General features: G+C 40.4%; 2 protein-coding genes across 9 annotated transcripts in view; one reads left to right on the top strand and one right to left on the bottom strand.

Moving 5' to 3' along the window:
• CDH12 (cadherin 12) overlaps positions 1-22,153 on the top strand; it is a 588,550-nt gene that overhangs the window by 505,125 nt on the left and 61,272 nt on the right. For all 7 annotated transcript variants that reach the window (XM_084508734.1, XM_084508730.1, XM_084508731.1 and 4 more), the window contains 2 exons: positions 7,706-7,825; positions 14,357-14,524. In XM_084508734.1, the coding sequence (XP_084364860.1) occupies positions 7,706-7,825; positions 14,357-14,524 (288 nt within the window). The remainder of the gene's footprint in view (positions 1-7,705; positions 7,826-14,356; positions 14,525-22,153) is intronic.
• The window catches only part of LOC311431343 (uncharacterized protein), a 358,114-nt gene continuing 350,593 nt past the window's right edge, over positions 14,633-22,153 (bottom strand). The window contains exons 9-10 of one of the 2 annotated variants that reach the window (XM_084508757.1): positions 18,190-18,450; positions 14,633-16,529 (exon numbers count right to left, since the gene is read on the bottom strand). The gene's annotated coding sequence lies outside the window, so the exon portion shown is untranslated. Of the gene's footprint in view, positions 16,530-17,748; positions 18,451-22,153 lie in introns of those variants that run through there. The other variant, XM_084508756.1, reaches the window with a different exon arrangement.

Raw genomic sequence — 22,153 nt, 5'->3', positions numbered from 1 at the left:
GGTGGCCAGCAGTCTGTGTTACAGGTCTGCTATTTCTATCAGAGTTTCAAGTGTTTGAGAGAGCTTCGTTACAGTGAGTTCTCTGTTGATAACCTGCAAGAGGGAAGGAGTTGTGGCTAGTCTTCCAGAAACATTAGGTTTTTAAATCCTGACTGAATTTGGTAGGTTTCTCCATGCTCAGCACTTTGGAAAATAAGTGCACTTACAACAAATCTTAACTTTCTGCTCTTGCTTTTGTTATTCGTTGTCTGTCTGTCTTGTTCTCTTATGCAGAATGGTGCCTTCTTTAAGGTGCAAAGCAAAGATCTTAGTTACATTATGATAAAATTTTGTCAATTTGCATTCAGAAGACAAAATCAGCAGCTCCCTGAAGCAGCAACCAATGTGGCATCAGAAACACAAGTTCTGGCCAAAGGCTAGACTTAGGAATATGTGACAGTGCCACCTTTTTTGGCAAAAGTGAAGGCTGTTGTCCCGAAGCAACACACTTGCCAGCTAGGGCACTTGATCACCCAGCTCTAGTTCAGACCTCAGCACCTGGGAATATGATACCTTCCTCCACCACCTGCGAGGGGAGGAAAACTCACCAGCCTAAGGTGTGAATGCAGTCAATGGATGAACAATTTGTTAGGAATGGAGAAGGTTTCTGGTACGTTAAACAGTAGCATTTCTTTTTGGAGGAAAAATTAGACTGAGGTTTTTAGGTTGGAGAGGTAGTGAGATATTGTAGCAATGAAGAAAGACAACTATATGTGTACCCAGGTGAGATGTCATCATGTGCAGTGAGAGAACTCTGCAGGACATGTTTGGTCAGTGTAATCTCTCCAAAAGGCACAGGCCTTGCTTTTCCTTTACAACAGGTAGGTTTCACAGGTGGTACATACAACGCACTGCTGTTTTTTGAGGGGAAAAGGGGAAAAAAATGAAAGCTACCGTTTCCTTGTCCACCTTGTTTTTTTTGTAGTAGAAGTCAGTTATTGCTGTGACTCCCCAGATTTCTGAGTCAGAAGACAGAGCTGAGAGAGGAGGATCCTATTACATAGAGTCCTCCTTCTGGACAGAACAGCTGGAAGCCATCAGATCAAAAGGAGTTGGACTCGATCCCTGTGGGTCCCTTCCAGTTCAGGACATTTTATGATACTCTAATTCTGAATGCTAATAGATATTAAATAGCTGCTACCTGTCATCCCAGTAGGAAGAATGTAGTCAGCCTCTGGCTGGGCTTGTGCATTGGGAACTATTTAGTGCATAGTCAATTATGGTCATGTACCTAAAGAAATTTAGGTACAAGAGTTTTGAGTAGACACTGCTTCGAGAGCTGTTATGTGATACCCAGACTGCAGTCTTCTCCAACCTGTATCATTCCTCAGCTTTCAGATCCAGAAAATCAAGAGAGTAACCTCCAGTACTTGGTTAACTGAATCCAACTGATTTCAGTGGCATTTTTCATTCATTTATTCATTGTCAACCTTTCTCTCTTTTATAATTTGACTTTAATGAATCTTGCCTTCAGCTTAAAAACACAGTCAATCTGTTGGCTTTGAAAATGATTGTTAGTCAAAGAACACTTACATTTCTATGTCTTCTTGGGAGATAGAAAGCGTACCTATCAGAATACTTTTTGTTTCTTTGTTATTTAATTAAAAAATAAATAAATAACAAGAGCTTTCTTGTATGACTAGCCATCATGCAGCAAGTATTTATGGCAATGTTGGTTGCAAACCCTTCAGCACCAGTGTTGATCCTCATATGGAGAGATGTGGGGGAAAAAGGAAAGAAAAATCCTCCAGACATTTACGTTTGCTAGGAGTTACCTTTCTGTCCAAGTCATAGGACCTTTCATATGGAGCATCTTTCAATAAAGCACTCCCTGAAATAAACCTGGAAAAGTCCATTAGAATTAATTGTAGATTATGAACATCCTTTGAAACATGCAAGTTTCATTAGAGAGAAGTAACAGCATTCCATATAGTATTCCATGGTTATCCTTGAAATGATGTCAGATGGTCTCCAAAGGTAGAATTTTTCTTAACACAAAAGTATGGAGAACCTTCCTCCCTGGTTTGTTTCTTACGTAGGCCATTCTACCTCCCACTCACAAAAAAATTCCAACTTTCATTTGCACAGATGTTCACAGGAAAACATTCTTCAAAGCAGAATGGAAAGCATATATATACGTACATATATAGCTGTTTATTTTGCTGAAGAATATAGTTGGAACACTATTTTCATTATTGGGCAGTGGGGAAACCCAGGGAAATTGCTTAGCAACCAGCAGGAGGGACAAGATATTCCAGATATTGTAATATCTGATATTCAAACAAGATATTCCAGATATTGTCCATTTCTGTACAACAATTGCCACTTGAAGTGAGTTTTCTGTCTTCATGTGCAATTCTTTTTCTCTATGGCATGAGTCCCCTCTAAGTCAGAGTATAAAGCAAATTATTCCACTAGGCATGGTCTATAACCGAGACTGAACATAATGTATCAATGCAATGCAGGGGAGATTCTGTCTTTGTGGTGCTTTTGCTTCTTACTGAGTTGTATTGGAAAGAGAAGAAAACTGAACGCCAGATTTCAAAGACAACTGACTGAACCAAATACCTGTTTACATTCTGCAATGTGACTGTGCATTCTACCACTGCAGAGTTAACCTTTAGGAGACTGCATCACAGGTTTTTCATTTATTTATTTATTTATTTTAAGGCACTTAGAGATTGGTTCACTGGCAAATTCATTTGAACAAACATTTGTGCCAAAGACAAATGACATATTTTATGTGCACAGCTGACTGTGCAGACATCTGAAGGTATGTCTGTCATTTCAAAAAACTGTGGGGCATACTGCTTTTCAAAATCCTGTATTCTGTTTTCCCAGGTCTCATCTTGCATGTGTTAGGTAAAAATGTTTTGTGAATAATATATGCATCAGTGTTGCGAAGCACGGACGAAAGCACGACAGACACCAGCCGAGTCAGATCATGCTTCCATTTTATTGCCCGTATAGCCCAACTTTTATAGTGAATTTTACAGGGGTGGACAGTGTTTCACACAAGATTATTGGTCAAAAGCACTCAGACAAACCGTTAAGAAAATAACACCACCTGCAAGAAAAGAACCCCCCTTTTGATTAGAAGTTAGGAAAACAACCCCCTTTGTGATTAGCGGTCACGTAGACCTAGTCCTTGAGGCCAGCTGCTGGTAACAATATTTTCTGAGTTCCTTAATTGGGTGATGTGGGAGTCATTGCAGTGGGAGCTTCTCACAGTTACTCTGGCAGCTTGGTTTGCTCAGCTACAGCAGGCCCTGAGATTTCTGAGGCCTACCCCTGGTTGCTTAAAGCAAGCTTAGATCGAACAATTATGCCAATTCCCAACAATTCCCCCGTTTTCTTTTTGTACAAGCAGTACTTGGTTTTACAGCAGATGTCAAATACATAACATAACACAACTATATAACTTAACCCTAATAACACTACAATTACTGTAAGCACTTAATGGTAACACAATCTAATAGTAACACACTTAAACCTAATCACTTGATGGTGATCAAAGGGTGTCACAGCCCACGTCATTGTCAGAATGATTATCAGGAACCTCTTCATGGTCGTCTTCAGCGTGTGCAGATTCTAAAACTGCTTCAGTCCACTTTGCAGTGATCCACTGGGTACCTGTTCCCGGCACCACTTCAAAATCCCTATAACATTTTGCAAGTAACCCTTTAACCACATTTAACATAATACTATGTGTAATGATGATTGACACCACAATGAACAGAATCCTTAATCCCCCTTTGACTAATCCCAGTAACCATCTATGCATTGTTTCAAACAAATCAGTGAACCATTGATTGAAAGGATTGATACCATATTGACTCTTTCTCATGTGCTCTTTCAGGAAAGTAATGAATTTGTGAGTTGAAAAGGTCTAAACAGTACATTCCCTTAAATTTCTCCAAGTGGCTACTTCAAACAATGACTCCGTACTAGTGAAACTTGATTTTGCTCGACCGATCGCAACTCGTTCTGCTAGTTGCTTACAATTGATTCCCCGTTTTTTCTAAAAAGCGCTGTAATAAATCCATTTCTCTATGATTTTTTGCCGGCACCAATTTCCTATGCTTTTGGCTTGCACTATGGCAATATCCCGGAATCCTGCACTATGGCAATGATAACCTGTACTAGGGCCATATTCCGGAATCCTGCACTATGGCAATAACCTGCACTAAGGCAATAACCTGCACTGTGGCAAACCTGCACTAAGGCAATAACCTGCACTATGGCAAACCTGCACTAAGGCAATAACCTGCACTGTGGCAAAAGCGCGCTCTCATTCACACAGTACACAGCACAATCACACATACAGAGCACAATCGCACACCCAGAGGCCTCTGGCACATCTCACTCTCAATCATACCACAAGAACATAATTTAGAATGATAAGCAAACAAACAAGTATTGTCTCTCATTGTGTTCCTCGTGAAATGACTTGCAACACTTTGTTTTAAAACCTTACCCTTACACAAATACTTTCAACACAAAATACCTGGACATTTAAGAATAACACATACAATTATTAACACTCCAGTTAGTATCCCTCCAGCAGCTGAAAACATACTGTTTGTCTGCAGTTTCAGGAGATCTTTGCTCCTGTGGTGAGCGGCTGAGAGTGGAGTCCCCTCCGAACAAAACGCTCAGGGTGCACCTAGGGGTGTCCACACCACAGCCGATCCCCGCAGCCGAGCAGTTGTTACGTGCGGCCGCAGATGCCACTCCAGGCACTAAAATTGCCAATGCCGCTCTAGCTGCAACCCCACACAATTCAACATTATCATTGCAATCCGGTGCAAGCAATGCCCATTTATGTCTGGTGATCTCACACAACTGTAACAAGCTAGGAGCAAATACAATGAGTTTATCTAAGTAACATGGACATCTGATAGCATTTGCAGGGATACCTTGCCAGGCCCTATCCCCACAAATCAGAGAAACATCAGGAGGTAAGGCCAAAGCTGTACAATTGTTCCAAACACTGTAGTTGTTACCCCTTGTCTCCGTGCCATAAACCCCTAAACCCTGCTTAGCAGTGTCATTGTAATCACAGGTGTTATTTGTATTTCTGTACCCGTATGGCCCTTTCCAGGTTCCTGTAGCAGGATCCATCTGATAGCCATGGCTACATTCATATTTGTAGCCACCTTTCAGGTTGATACACATTTGACTACAGCTACCAGGGTTTTGACATTCATCAATGTCTCCACAGTTTCTCTTGTTTACAAACTCAAACCCAGCTGGACAGTCACATTCATTTATGATGCATTCCTTCAGGGGCTCATCACCCCAGTCCTTGCAGTCTCTCTGCTGGTTACACACTTTATTGATATCTATGCATTCTCCACTTCTGCACTTGAATTTGCCAGGTCCAGAGCACTGAATAACATTGTTACAGTTTGCTTCATCAGTGCCATCCAGACAGTCTCTCACACCACTGCACTGCCTACTCCTATGGACACAGTTCCCATCTTCACATCTGAACTGGTCTGGCCTGCAGGTCTGAGAAAGGCAGTTAATTTCATCACTTCCATCCTTGCAATCAGGATCTCTGTCACAGTCTTTTTCACCATCACATTTCCAGGACACTGGGATACACTGGGTTGACTGAGGACCACAGCTGATTTCATTTACCCGGCATGCTCTCATATGACACAGCTCAGCACTTTCGTCAGACCCATCTTCACAGTCTGGATCCCCATCACACTGCCGTCTGTTTGGCGCACACTGACCACTGTTGCACACAAAGTCAGATTCAGCACACGTCTTCTTCACACAAGCACTCTCATCACTGCCATCTGAGCAGTCTTCACATTTTGCTCTAACACTGTCGGCAGCAGTGCACAGGCCGGCGAGGGCGAGCAGCAGGCAGAGTGCCCCGCAGCGCGGCAGCGCCCGCCACCGCCCCACACCTGTGTCACTTATACTACTCCTATTACCCGTGCTGTTAGTGTCAGTGGCATCCTCCTGGTACCGTTTCTGTCTTTGTCGCCCCTTACTCTCCCCCTTTTCTTTTTGCCACTGACCATTCACCACAAATGGATGAGACACATGATTACTAGTTAGGAAAGAGAGTGTAACGTCTGCTATACGGCTGCAGGCAGTGCCAGCTGCAACCTTAGAAGCTGTTTGTGAAACAGCCTGCCGGTGGTCATTTGGCAGTGTAATCTGCGTCTCTGCACTCCTGCCCCGCAATAGAGCTAATTCGTCATTAATAGTCTGTAGAATGTGGCAACCCCACGGAATGTTATCCAGAAACATAGTTATAACACCGATCTGGGGACGAATAGTCTTTTTTGCATTGCAAGGTAAACCTCTTAGAAAAGGAATGCTAGAGAGAAGCTGCACAGCCGCTGCTGCCTCCATGGTTACGTCAGACAGGCTGCAGGGTCCTGATGTCCGTCCCTCTGCTCTGTGCCGACTCGCCACACGGTGAGAGTCGACTACCGTTGTCCACTGACGCCTCTGGTCTCCCGTAGCAACTCCATCTCGGATGTCCCGCATCGCACCGCGATTATTTCAATGTCCCGCGTTTTCCGCGGCTCCTTTTCCCGCGTCCCTGCGCGGTTCCGTTTCCCGCGCTTCCCCGCGGATCTTTCCCCACGCTCCCCACGGTTTCCTTTCCCCGTGTCTTACCGTGAGTCCTTTGTACAGTGTTTGCGGCTCGGTGTCTGGTCAGGTGCAGCGCCGGTGCGATGTCCGCTCTGATGTCCAGTCCGATGTCCCGCGCCGCTCCGATGTCTCAGTCTCGGCGCTGTGATGTCGCGGCGCCGCTGGTCCCCGGCGGCACTGGTCCCGGCGCCGCGCCGATGTCCGTGCTCGGCTGCGATGTCTGCTCCGGTGCTGCGATGTCCTGCTCCGGTGCGATGTCTGTCCCGCTGCGATGTCCTGTTCAGGCCCTGTTCAGGTCTCCCGCTGCGATGTCCTGTTCAGGTCCAGTTCAGGTCTCAGCCTGTTCGGGCGCCATTTGTTGCGAAGCACGGACGAAAGCACGACAGACACCAGCCGAGTCAGATCATGCTTCCATTTTATTGCCCGTATAGCCCAACTTTTATAGTGAATTTTACAGGGGTGGACAGTGTTTCACACAAGATTATTGGTCAAAAGCACTCAGACAAACCGTTAAGAAAATAACACCACCTGCAAGAAAAGAACCCCCCTTTTGATTAGAAGTTAGGAAAACAACCCCCTTTGTGATTAGCGGTCACGTAGACCTAGTCCTTGAGGCCAGCTGCTGGTAACAATATTTTCTGAGTTCCTTAATTGGGTGATGTGGGAGTCATTGCAGTGGGAGCTTCTCACAGTTACTCTGGCAGCTTGGTTTGCTCAGCTACAGCAGGCCCTGAGATTTCTGAGGCCTACCCCTGGTTGCTTAAAGCAAGCTTAGATCGAACAATTATGCCAATTCCCAACACATCAGAAATTGATTATAAATATCTTCTGATACTGGTCTTCTTCTCCTTTCAATTTTGCCTCATTTTTTAACTAGACGGATATGAGCATGGAACCAAACACAACTTCCTGTTTTATTCTTACTTTGTTTCCTGTGGAACAATAATTAGAACACAATCTGTTAGCAACAGGGCTAATGTGTCAGAAATATCCCCTCCCACTGCACTATACTGAAAGCTTGATTACCTATATTTCTTTTTAGGTGCATATGTGCTTCAAGTCAAGGCTACAGATGCTGATGATCCCACCTATGGAAACAGTGCTAGAGTGGTCTACAGCATTCTTCAGGGGCAACCCTACTTCTCCATTGATCCAAAGACAGGTAAGCAGCTTATCAGCAACAATGGAAGATTTAAACTTTGGATTTCAATTCATGTGGGCAGTATTAGTGAATAAAATGTTCAGTGCCGATACGGCCAAAAGCCAGTGGAGTAACTTTGCACATAATTTCATTTTCGCTATTGACTGTTTTTGAATGGACTGCAATCTGTTGTAGAATCAAAAGAAACTCCCTCCTCCAACTAATTCTGGAATATCTAAAATATGCATACATCAAACTTTTTTTTTTTTTTTTTTTTTTTTTTTCTGATCCTTTAACATTTCTTTATAGCTAAAGCTTTATCTACTGCATGTGTTCTAATTTATTTATTTTTTCCTGATGATTCACTTTTATATCTCAGGTCTTCATTCCTCTTTTTTATCACCATTTTTACTTGCTAAAGTTACAGCCAGGAATTCTCTAGAAATGATTGTTTTACTGTATAGAGCTAATTTGAGGTTGTGGAACAGCTAAATCATCTCCTGCTCGCCTTTTTTCCTGGGGCATAGTATGTTTGTTTGGGGTTACTGGATGTGTGAGCAGAAAAGGATAATACATTTTAATAGACCAAAGTATTTGAGAGGCTGGTAGACCTGTTAATTAGATATCTTCTCCTATATTTTTAAATTCCATTCTTGTTTCTACATTTAGCAGTTAAGGAACCAATAACGTACATGGTGAATGCTGTACCTGTGTCATCCGGAATGTGTTACAGGGGTAGCTGTCCATATGCCGCTTTCAGCAAATACAGTTTCTCCTTCCTGTTGTACTCAAATGTCAGATTGTGTGTTAAAGAGCCTTCCTCCCTGATCAGTCAATAGCTTGGAGGTGAGAGCTACATCAGGCCATTAGTGCACTATCTCAACAGGCACATGCCTCTCCTTTGTCACATGCTCCATTTAGCAGGAGATCGTATTGCAATTTGCAGACAGCAACTTTACTTTTAAAACTGAAATGTGACTTGTTCAAGTGTCTTGGGGGAGGGAAAAGTATTTACCTTTGACTGCTACACGAGTATCCTCTGACTACTCTTGTAGTCTCTGGACTGAGAGACTGAGGTGACTGAGACTGAGAGACTGAGATGGAGACTACATTTGTAGTCTCCATCAATTTCTCCTTCAAGAAATCCTGGGCGATTAGCAGTGTCCATGTAACTGAAAATTCTGAAAGGAATCTTCCTCCATAACTTGTTTACTTTCCAGTAGAGTTAACTTCATAGAATCATAGAATCATAGAATATCCTGAGTTGGAAGGGACCCTTAAGGATCATCAAGTCCAACTCTTGACACCGCACAGGTCTACCTAAAAGTTCAGACCATGTGACTAAGTGCACAGTCCAATCTCTTCTTAAATTCAGACAGGCTCGGTGCAGTGACCACTTCCCTGGGGAGCCTGTTCCAGTGTGCAACCACCCTCTCTGTGAAGAACCCCCTCCTGATGTCAAGCCTAAATTTCCCCTGCCTCAGCTTAACCCCGTTCCCGCGGGTCCTGTCACTGGTGTTAATGGAGAAAAGGTCTCCTGCCTCTCAACACCCCCTTACGAGGAAGTTGTAGACTGCGATGAGGTCTCCCCTCAGCCTCCTCTTCTCCAGGCTGAACAGGCCCAGTGACCTCAGCCGTTCTTCGTACGTCTTCCCCTCCAGGCCTTTCACCATCTTCGTAGCCCTCCTCTGGACACTCTCCAACAGTTTCATGTCCTTCTTGTACTGTGGTGCCCAGAACTGCACACAGTACTCGAGGCCGCACCAGCGCAGAGTAGAGCGGGACAATCACCTCCCTTGACCTACTAGCGATGCCGTGCTTGATGCACCCCAGGACACGGTTGGCCCTCCTGGCTGCCAGGGCACACTGCTGGCTCATATTCAACTTGCTGTCTACCACGACCCCCAGATCCCTCTCTTCTAGTCTGCTCTCCAGCTTCTCATCGCCCAGTCTGTACGTGCAGCCAGGGTTTCCCCGTCCCAGGTACAGGACCTGGCACTTGCTCTTATTGAACTTCATGCGGTTGGTGATTGCCCAGCTCTCCAACGTATCCAGATCCCTCTGCAAGGCCTTTCGACCCTCATTCGAGTCCACAACTCCTCCAAGTTTGGTGTCATCAGCAAACTTGCTCAAAATACCTTCTATTCCTACATCCAGATCGTTTATAAAAATATCGAAAAGTACCGGCCCTAAAATGGAGCCTTGAGGGACCCCACTGGTGACCGCCCGCCAGCCTGACGCAGCCCCATTTACCATAACCCTTTGGGCCCTGCCCGTTAGCCAATTGCTCACCGATCGTATGATGTTTTTATTTAGCTGTATGGTGGACATTTTGTCCAGTAGGATCCTATGGGAAACCGTGTCAAAAGCCTTGCTGAAGTCCAAAAAAATCACATCAGCTGGTTTCCCTTGGTCCACCATACGGGTGATCTTATAAAAGGAAATCAGGTTAGTTAGGCAGGACCTACCCTTCACAAACCCATGCTGGCTGGGACCAATGACTGCTTTGTCCCCCAGGTGCGCCTCAATAAGTTCGAGAACCAACTTCTCCATGATTTTACCAGGCACTGACGTGAGACTGACAGGCCTGTAATTGCTAGGGTCTTCTTTCTGACCCTTCTTGAAAATCGGCACAACATTTGCCAGCTTCCAGTCTACCGGGACCTCTCCAAATTCCCAGGATCGTTGAAAAATAATTGAGAGAGGTTCCGCGATGACATCCGCCAGGTCTTTCTTGCACTTGTCCAAGTGCATCATATCTGCACATCCAGCATCTAGAAAATCCACAGAAAATGTTTTCTTGAATGAAAAAAACAGCTCCTCATGCTTCTTTGAAACCAGACACCTCTTAACTGTTTTCATACATTCTCCTTACATTGTAATGCACTTCTTACATTGCAAGAGACAGTGAACGGTTAATTCTTATTTATTATTTTGAAGTTCCCCATGACTCTATAACCCATACTGTATTCTCCCCTAGATGTCTCTTTTCCAGAATGAAGAATTCTTTAAACAGAATCCATTCCATAACATTGATTCTCTGCTTCCTCTGGGCTTTCCCCAGTTCTTCTCTATCCTTTTCAAAATCAAAGGACGAGAATGTGTACACAGTGTTCAAAAAGGCAGCTCATATCGATGTTTAAAATGGTTTAATGATTTCTCTTTTGTTCTTTATTCCTTTCCAAACAGTTTCAAACATTGTTTACTTTTTAGCTACTACCACACAAAAACTGATAAATTTGTAGAAATTTGTACTATTTCAAGATCTCATTGCAGTGGTAATGGTCAAAATGCTGACCGAGTTTTTATATGTGAAATTAAGATTGTGTTTGGCATGCACATGACTTTACATGTGGTCCTGTCTCAAGTCATTCTTGATAGATAATTTATTCTGATATTAATCTAGAAATAGTCTCTAAACTGTGACTGAATGTCACAGCTGCCTTTTTACTCATTTGTTTTATTGACCTCATTTTCTGCAGTGCTCTGCTGAAGGTAAGCACAACTATGTGAAAGCAGGAGAGCTAGTTTTTATTGCTCTTGCAGGAAGGTTAAATGCATTACAGTCCCGGCTGGAGAGGAGCTGTTGGAGTGGCATATTTTGAGGCCTCAAATCTCATATGTGGGGGTTACTTTCCTATGCTATGAGATTGCTCACCTGATATTTAACGAAACTGTGAGGTTTCTTTAACATGAAACACTTCTCTTCAGGCAATCTTTCTTCTGTACTTTCTGTTCTGTTACTCAAACATCTTTTTCCCAACCTTCTTTCCACGCAATTTTTCAATGTGTTTATAAGGTCAATACATGTATTCTTATGGATGTCTGAAGTTCTGTCTTAGGCTTGTTCATCCTGGTCCATATTCTGACCTCAGTTACATTCCTGAAATCCAAACTGGTTTCAGTAGGACTATTATCATTAATAGTTATTCAAGAGGTTATTCACAAAACCTGTTTTTTCTTTTCCACATAAGTGAATCATCTGTTGTTGAATTATGGCTCAGTAACTTTGCAGAGTGTATCTTCTGGCTGAGGTAACGTTTATTATTTTCAGTCTTCAGCTGCTACATTGAGAAGCAGTTTTTCTGTGGATTTGATAATGATTTTTCAAAGAGAGAAAGTAAAAGTCAGTTCTGTAGCTGAACGGTCTTTACTGCAAAATCTTAAGATGGAAGGATTTAAAAACATTTAAAACACTGTCATGTGTTCTTCACGTGTCAGTTCTATATTAGAATAACCCTTTAGTTTAAAGTTTAGTTATTCTTTGTGAAGCTGAAGTTGGAATACCAAAATCTGTAGTCTTTTCTTTCTTATGGATTTCATCTCCATTTTATTCTTCTCTTTTGTTGTGGTTACATAACTTTAAATCATCTTTATCCAATCGATATTAACTGATGATTTTGGTAGAAATAGCTTTTTTCACTTTTTTTTTTCTTTCTTTTTTTTTTTTTTTTTTAACTATGCTTTCCTAATAGAGTAGGTACAGAAGGGAAAATTGCCTATGAACTGTTAGACATGGCAATTATTCTTCTTGTTTTTTTCTGGAGACAAAGACTTCTTATAGAAAAAATATTGAATACCTTTATACTGCCAGACAGGAATAAATAGTGAGTGACTGGGAACTTTACTGCAAGAATGATAGTCAATTCTTCATTTTCTGAAAATCATCAGGAATATTTCAAACTGAGAAAGCCACTCATCTGCATCTAAAACTTGTATAAAATCAGGCGACCTTCATCACCTGCTCACAACACACTATCTGCCCATTTTCAATGTTTTTCATTTGCTGTTATTCTGTTTTGCTAGTATAACAAGGAAAATCTTTAATTCTCACAGTTCTAGGCTCCTTAGCAGAGCATACCAGGGATGTTGTAAAATACTGTGGAATGTACACTCTCCACAATACAAAAAATATTAATTAAGAGATTCAAGAAGAGACATAGTAATGTTCATCTTATCTACAAAAAGTTTTTTTATTAATATCACTTTCCACATGAATTCTTAATGGTTCTGCTATATTCGTGATGCTTATTATGATACCACTAAGTTTTTCAGTATGCTACTCAAATTTTACAAATATGTATATGAACAAGTTTTTACAGTTTGGAGTTTACAATTCAAGATTTCTTTCTCAAACAACACAATGAAAACTACTGATTGTTTTCTCAAAAGAATAGAGTTACTCTATCTAATTATTAAGTATTTGCTAGTCATATTCTAGATATATGCAGTACAATAAATGCCATGCTGAGGTGGAAAATAGTAGTTATTATTAACTGTTGTTATTAACATAAGAGTTAAAAGTGGAGAGAATGGAAATCATTATACAATTCAATTTAATAGGAGATTGTAACAAGTTCCATAAAGAGCAAATTTGGGTCAAAGTTATTCTTAGGCTCTGAACAAATACTATAAGCTGGCAATTCCTATTCTTACTTGTTAACATAGCAGCAGTCAGTTGACAGAAAAATAAGAATGAGGTGTCAAGTTTGTTTCTTAGCATTCAAGATCCATTATAACACCATGGGAGAGGAAATGCTTTTAAAATGAAACAGGATAATACTAGAAAATAGTGTTTTCTAAAATAATAGTAATTCAGAGGAGGAGAATGCTTCCAATTAATATGTTTTTAATTGCACATGCTACCTGCACCAATCTGAACCTAGAGGTTTTCTGAAGACTATTGCTAAATTTTGCAATGTAGTATGTACAATAAAATATGTAATTTGCATTTTGCAATGTAATATGCACTTAAAATTTTTTGACAAAAAATATAAAATACTGCTACACATTTGGTTTTAAGAGAAAGACACAAGTGCCTCAAACTTTTCACAATCTCATAAGCTAATCATATGATCAGTACTACCTTTTTCTCTCTATAATTCTTCCTTTTCTTTTATACCTTCTTAACATATCAGGAGGGATACTATGGCATATGTATTGAGCCACCAGATGTCCAAAGTCATGAAAGATTGAGAGTCATCTAAGTAGTTCGTTCCTGTGATATTTTGATTAAATTTCTTTAAAGAAAATCTGAAAGTTTTCACTGCATCTATGTGCTGTATCAAGAAGACCTTCTCAAGAAAAAGGAGAATCTTCTAATTAAGATGTCTTTTTGTACAGAAGGAATATTTTCTTGGCCTAGAGTAGCTTGACTGTGATGGCAGGTGACTGGTTTGAAACGATGGAAGATTCAGACTCTGAAATACGTTGGCATCTCTTCCTACACTACCCTGCACGATACAGCATTCTTTGGTCCTGTTGTGGTGAACCTACACTCACACCATTCACATCCCTAGCAAAAATGCACTATGCTCTGTCAGCCATTTATGTCCTGCTCAAAATGGCATAGCAGTCATTTTGAATGGTTTGAATAGGTTAGGAGTACACCTTTGAAATGCCCAAGTGATTTGTGTGTTCCATTGTGAACTGTTCTTCTATCAACCCTTTATGAAAAGAGACGTTCCTGGTCTAACAGATCCGATATTAAAATGTAATAGGTTACAATCACAGTCATTTGTTTACTTGTTCTTTCTCTTTCCCGTCTCTTAGGTGTAATAAGAACAGCTTTGCCAAATATGGACAGAGAAGTGAAAGAACAATATCAAGTTCTCATCCAAGCCAAGGATATGGGAGGACAGCTGGGAGGACTAGCAGGAACCACCACTGTAAACATAACTCTCACGGATGTCAATGACAACCCACCCCGATTTCCTAAGAGTATGTTGTATTCCAAATGCATTAATTTTCAAAATAAGCATGAGTGAAAGTATTAATGTCAAAAATCCTTTAGATAAGGACCTGAGATCCAGGAAGAAGAAAAGTATGTGGTGAAAAAAAAACAGAATATACTGTTGTTTTTTGTTGTTTGTTTGTTGTTTTTTTTTTTTTTTTTAATAATACAAAGTTACACTTGAGAGTATCAGTTTTTAACGTTTAAAAGGAAATATATCATCATTCCGTAGGATCAGACTCAGTCTGAGGGTTCATTTCCTTTATACTTTGAAAGAGATTTGGGAAGTAATATTTTGTAAAGGGAAACTGGATGATCCTTTTCAAATGACAAAAGGTTATAACCTGATACCTCCAGGTGCAAAAAACAGAGGAGAACTGCCTCATGCCAAGCATTATGATAAACAAGCACAGATTTTTCATATGTCTTGGCCCAGAAGATTATGTCTGTCCTTGAAAATACTTACACCCTCAAAATAGCAATCTTCCATGGCAATTTATAGCGTTCCATATCAATTACTTTAAATGAGGCTTTTCAGAAATATGCTAATTTAAAGAGTTTCGTAGTCTGTGTGTAATTAGCAAAAGGATTGTCACTTACTGTTCTCCTTCAATTCACTGAAGTTTTGTATGTTCTGTATCTTTGAAATGCAGACACTAATCAAGCATAAACTATGATAACTATACCAAAACAATTAGCTGCAAAAAGTTGTTGCAATAATGTTAGAACATTAGCATGAATTTACAGTAAGATCAAGGCTGCTTTTTAATTTGTAGCTGTTTTCTTGCACGTGAATTGTTTTTCCACTTCATGTATTACAGATGCTTCCTAGATACCAGACCATATCCAAAATTTCAGTTTTCTTTCATATAAAAGAAAGTTCTTATCCTTCCTACCCTCATTATGAAAATATACTGCATTTCTGCAGGAATGGGAGAATGACCATGCAAAGACTAAGGTCCATGTGTCCCTGTCTTCAGTCTGTTACAATGATATCTGGAGGATACATGTAAGAACAGACCAAACACATAATAATAATCCAGAAAATTTCCTCAGTTTCTAACAGGTTTAGTCTAGATGATGTCTTATAATCACAAAACCATAGAATGTTGCAAGTTGGAAGGGACCACACAAATCATTGAGTCTTACCCCTGGCTTCAGGCAGGACCACCCAAAAATCAGACCCTGTGTCTGAGAGTATTGTCCAAACACTTCTTGAACTCTGTCAGGCTCAGTGCTGTGACCACTGCCATGGGGAGCCTGTCCCAGTGCCCAGCCACCCTCTGGGTGCAGAACCTTTTCCTAACCCCCAGCCTGACCCTCCCCTGTCCCAGCTCCATGCCATTTCCTCGGGTGCTGTCACTGTCCCCAGAGAGCAGAGCTCAGCGCCTGCCCCTCTGCTCCCCTTGTGAGGAAGCTGCAGGCCGCCATGAGGCCTCCCGTCAGCTTTCTCTACTCTGGGCTGAACAAACTAAGGGATTTCTGCAGCTCTTCATACGTCTTTCCCTCCAGACCCTTCAACATCTTTGTGGTCCTCATGTGGACACTCTCTAATAGTTTTATGTCCTTTTTGGTTCCCCAAACTGCACACAGTGCTCAAGGTATTTACTATATTTAACAACCCTCAATGGATTTTTTTTACATTAAGTTGCCCAGTTGCTTTGTAACTCATGTAAAATTTCAGAGTCCACAACATTCTATGCTAGTGAGTTCCACAGATTAAACATATATTCCACAAAAACCAGCTTTCTCTCATTTCCTTTGAATTTCCTTTGAATTTCCCCACCTGCATCCCCACCTGCATCTACCTGCATATTGACCTCTTCAAATAATTCAGAAAATGTTGCAAAACATGACCTTTATTTAGAATAGCTGTGTTGAGTTTTCTTCAATAGGGGTTATTATTTGTGAGTCCATTAATTCTGGTCTTACTGTGTTGTCCTGCGTGTGTCAGGCATATCCATCTTTCATTCTTTAGCACTCCCTGAAAATCTTTGAAAAAAAAAAGACTTCTGAACACTGAAAAGTCAGTGTTATGTTAGCATCTCCAAGTCTTCATGTGTCACAGTGGTTTGAAGTAAGATATTACCCATCATAATAGTTCACTTATTCCATCCTTCAGGCTCTTGGGCATATAGCAGCGAATCCCAATGATTTGTCTGTTGTATGCTTGTGTAGCTAATCTAACCTTCTCTCATGAGTCTCCCCTAAAGATTTCCAGGATAGAAAAATTCCCCAGCTTTTCTACACTGAACACACACACACACACACAACACACACACACACACACACACACACACACAAAGTGTATTAAGCTTTACACTCATGATCTTCTCTTCTCTGAGTGCTTCTTCTGAATCTTGATTTTAGGCTGGCTTTACGCAATTCCTCTCAGGCTTTTGCTTTCAGTTGTCTTTAAAAGACAATTATTAGCTTGTTTCCTAGAGATTTATTCAAACTCGTTTATGGTCTTCTTTGTTCTGTTTTTATAGATAAAGAAGATTTTATGGCTCTTCCTATTGTCCTTCCTGAGCCACAACTTCATTTCTTTGAAAGATGTGTTCTTCATTTTATTAGCTATGTTATTTATCCTTACTGACTTGTGTTTTAATGGGTGTTGCGCATTTGCTGTAGGTCTTCAAAATGTTGTCCCTAAATAGCATCCACACCACCTGCAGTGATTTAACTCTCTCGGTTCTCCCATTCAGATTTTTTGCAGCAATATCCCTCAGTTTTATTTATCATCCCCCTTTATTTTATTTAACTGGGGACGACTGTCATGTAATTTTTTCTCTTATTGTTCCTGCACAGATATTAAATTTAAACTCATTATGTTTGCTGCAAAATTTAGATGAACTACAGAAATTCTCCTGACTAGCTGGTGGTAATAATGTTAACTTCTTTAAGTCTTATTTGACGTAGAACTTCCTTTAACAGCTACCTTTCCTCCATTGATAAGGTCTATTTTGCCTTTCATGCATAGTTTGCTCCTTGCTACTACACTGCCTGACTGATCTCCCTCTTTCCTTCAGATATCTAGCACGCATATTATGCTGATACTTTTGTTTAGCATTAGGCATTAAAGCTACACATACTAGTTCCCATTCTAAGCCTATGTCTTTATTGTAGTTTTTTTCTCCTCTTTACTGTACCCTAAATTGGATTTTGTTTGATTTACTGTTTCTGCATTTTCTGCTTGACTACTATCATCTTCTGTAGCATTCTTTAGTACATAATGCAGAATTCAGGTGACTTTACACTTTATCTGAACAACGTGCTTTAGCTTTTTTTTTTTTTTTCCTTCAACCGTGTGTTTTTCTGCACCTGTAAATTTCTTAAATGCTTAAGCTAGAATCACAATGACCATAGGAAAGTTTTTAAACTTTATGAAGCCTGTTTTTCCTGTGGATGAAATGATCTTACAACCTTTACAGACATCCATTCTTTAGCAAGTGTCTTTACTTTCTGATAATATGAATCCTTGCACCTTACACCTTTGTCTCAGCTAGGCATTAAAGCTTTGCCTTTCCACCTTTCTTTCCCTGACTGTATATAATGAGACAATTTCACACTATGTTACTCTGGATACCCTTAACTTTAGCTTTTTGCCTCCCAGGCTAAATTTCACCCCCAAACCTCTGTCCAGACTTACCTTATTTTGCCATAACTCACATGGACTACAGCCACTGTTGACTCCTTGTGTATTTTCACATCCTGTCATAACACTTGTGAGGTGCTCCAGCTCTGGTCCACAAGCATACACCATCAGAGGGTTTCTCTGAAATAATGTTCCCACTGTCCTCATCCTCAGTGTTTGGTAGACCACCTACTGTTGCAATCTGTTGCCTCCTTTCAGCTCAATCCCCTGCTGTTGGAATGGTGTCACAGGCACAAGAGGAAATAATACATCTTCCTGGAAATGGAAAAAAAAACAAAAAAAAACAGCACATTGGCAAGTTCCTTGGGCCCAATGTTCTTTCCTGTGTCTGATTTTCAGTTGTACATTTGACTTCCTTTGCAGTCAGGGGCTTTAGTCATTTTCTGTTTCATTGTGTCTTCATCTAGTACCATGTTTCAAAGAACCACACAAGTCTCACATATGTCAGTTTTCATGAAACAGGAATTGTGGAATACATCTTCCTCTTTGAAGAAGGTGGGCTTGAGATCTCATTTCATGCGTGCACTGTAGCTGTGATGTCTTTGTCCAATTGTTGCTATGAAGGAGCAAAAAAACCACAGGAGACCAAGCTTGTCCTCTGCTTTGCACACTAATAAGGTTTAAAATCTTTTCTTTCTATTATATCAAGTATCACAGAAGCTGAATTATAGCAGGGACTCTCAACAAAACAGAAGAGAATATTGGAGGTTCGTGTTGATATTGAAGGTAATAAATGTTTAGCATGGCTTACAGGCTGAAACGTCAGCGTGGGGACTCCATTGTACTGGAACAACTTTGATTAAGGCAGACAGTTACATGAAACATTTCCTTTTTTTTCAGACGTGTTACTGACATTTATATTCTCATAAACTAAGGACTGCTTCTTAATCAGAGCAGTGAAAGCGAAAATCCTGATCAACGGTGATTTACTTAGCCCATCTCACTTGGTACATGAGATGGTGTATAGTGTGCCTGGAATTTGCAAAGACTCATGGCTAATTGCAGCTAGACAAAAATAATTAAAAGAAAAAAAAAAAAGCTGTCTATAAATTTTATTTCTAATATAGTGAATGTGATTTTTAGTTTTGCTTTTTGAAAACATTGCAGTGATTCAAAGTAACTACCTTCCAGGAAATTTAGTTTGTTATTTGCTTGAGCTAAAAGGATACTGATGCAGAATTTTAATTTATGTGAAAAATATGACTTTACAGTTCAGGCCTAACAAGACCTATAGATCTCACTGTTCACAATGGGAATTGAGACCTCCAGTATCACGCTTTTCATCATTGGTCAACAAAGCCAGAAAGTCCAATTGCAGGCTTAGAAAGGGGGCAGAAGGTCTATTAACACTGATTGCTACTGGCTAAATCTTTTTGCATCTCATCAGGACTGCAGTTTCACAAAGTGCTTATACCAAACAGGTAATGCTATAGAATACCTTATTGAATAAGAAGACATTCATTGTCACAGAATGAAGTTTGCATTTATTTTCTGAACTCAGGTAAGCTGAAAAGATTTCACAGCAGAAGTGGGAGAGCATATATTATTAATACTTTGAAGTAGCTGCACTGATAAATAATATATTACAAGCTTGGAAGAAAAAAAAAAAAAAAAAAACCATCATGGAACACCTTTATCTCATTGAGGGTCCTTTACGAAGACAGGCAGGCTTGGATAGGATATCAGTTTCCAGTGATGAAAAACACCTCTCAGTAACTATCCTGCTGAACATGGAATTTTTTATTTTGAACCTGTGCTTTTGAACATATTCAGTGGGGAACCCCCACCTTGCATGTCTCACAGTAATGAGATGCCTGTGTAACAAAGGGGAAACCTCTACATACTATATATTTCTGTCAGAGTTGTTTGACCTGCAGGTATCTATTGGCCCACATTTCAGAAAACTGAGAGACTTCAAAAATTGATATTTTCTTGGTAACTAGAAGAAAAAAAATGTATTTCAATGATTTTATTCATATAAATTTGTTTCAAAAACTATTTTATATATGTTTTGCCTGACTCCTCATTAGGCATGCTGACTTTTCTGCATTGCTGTGCATGTTTCATTGCTGACGGTAAAATCATGTTATAGAAGTACAGAGTCATAGAATCACAGAATGGTTTGAGTTGGAAAGGGCCTTAAAGATCAACTAGTTCCAGCCCCTGTGGCACTAGTTCAAGGTCTTACCCAACCTGGCCTTGAACACTTCCAGGGATGGAACATCCACAGTCTCTCTGGGCAACTTGTTCCAGTTCCTCACCACCCTCAAAATGAAGAATTTTGACCTTATATCAAATCTGAACCTATCCTCTTTCAGTTTAAAACCGTCACGACACTCCCTGCTAAAGAGTCTCTCCCCATCTTTCCTGTAGCCCTCCTTTATGTATTGGAAGGATGCATTAAGGTCTTCCCAGAGCCTTCTCTTATCTCAGCTAAACAATCCCAACTCTCTCAATGACTCTTCATAGAAGAGGTGCTCCAGGACTCTAATGATCTTTGTGGTCCCACTCTGGACCTGCTGCAGCAGGTCCATGTCTCTCTCTTGTGCTGGGGTCTCACCTGGGCAGAGTAGAGGGGGAAAATCCTTCCTTGACATGCTAGTTACATGTGTTTCTATGCAGCCCAGGATATAGTTTGCTTTCTGGCCAAATTGGCAAGAGCCAATTGTTGGCTCATGTTGAGCTTTTCATCCACCAACACCCCCAAGTTCTCCTCTGCAGGGATGCTCTCAATCTGTTCATCACCCAGATGTACTGGTGTACTGATGAACTAACAGAACTTGTTTGTACATATTGAAATACCTGTTTAATTGCAAAACTTGATTCATGCCAAAGCCAGAAAAAATAAGTCAAAGAATGAAGCAGAATGTACTTTTTGTATCATAGTAACAATATTTAAGTAATTAAATAAAAATTTGATACAACAAAACATTGCCTTTGAACAGAGAAGAGTGGATAAAAGCTGCTTATCTGTAGGCATGCATCTTGATTCAGAACGGAACTGGTAGTTCAGAAGGCAACTGGCGGCCTTTCTCTACACTTGATAAGTAAAAAGACAACTCTGTACATTCATCCTTGATGGGCTAAGCCTTAATGCATCAAGTATTAGACCATTTTGAGCTAGCCAAAAGGACAGTTGTGGCATGTTTCCAATTCTTAAAATAAGCTTCAAGAAAGGATGGATGGCTTTTAGTTACTTCAACATTTAAGTACAAAAGCTGTATAATTAGTTGGTAAAATTATACTTTACGGAATCAAAGCAATTAGGTGAAGTGGTGGATTCATATTTTGTAAGGTTATTGTGCTTCAGTTTTCCTGTCTCTCTTTTGTTTACTACTGATGACAGAGTGACTGTGAAAGCAATTTAGAGAAATAAACCTCTGTATGCTAGGCAATAAAAACACATGGGAATGGTCTTAGTCAAAGGAATAGTATGTTTTAAATTTTAATATGGCATAAATATCCTTATAGAGGATAAGGCCCTCATATAAAAGAAATACAAATAAGTTTTAGAATGTGTACAGTTTTTATTCTGATATTGGCAAATAAAATATCATTCTCAAGTGTCTTATGACGTCAGTGGTAAGTTGGTTTTATTTTTAAGGTGTTGATACTTCCTTAATTTACTTTTTTGTTGTTGTTTAGAAGAACTGTTTAGCTAAAGATATATTTTATCATACCATTTCCCACTCACAGTAGGAGTCAGTACTGTTGGGGAATGATTGAAAAGTATTTTTAATGGAAGTTAAATTAATTAAGGTTTGGACATGATGCTTGAATTTTGTCTGCCTGTGCACGTCTTGGATTTTTTTGAAAGGGGAAGAGGAAAAGGGGAAAAGGGGAAAAGGGGAAAAGGGGAAAAGGGGAAAAGGGGAAAAGGGGAAAAGGGAAAGGGAAGGGAAGGGAAGGGAAGGGAAGGGAAGGGAAGGGAAGGGAAGGGAAGGGAAGGGAAGGGAAG

The sequence above is a fragment of the Aythya ferina genome (genome assembly GCF_964211825.1).
Source record: "Aythya ferina genome assembly, chromosome: 2".
In the NCBI taxonomy this organism is placed as follows: domain Eukaryota; kingdom Metazoa; phylum Chordata; class Aves; order Anseriformes; family Anatidae; genus Aythya; species Aythya ferina.
This window is presented reverse-complemented; position numbering and strand designations above follow the sequence as displayed.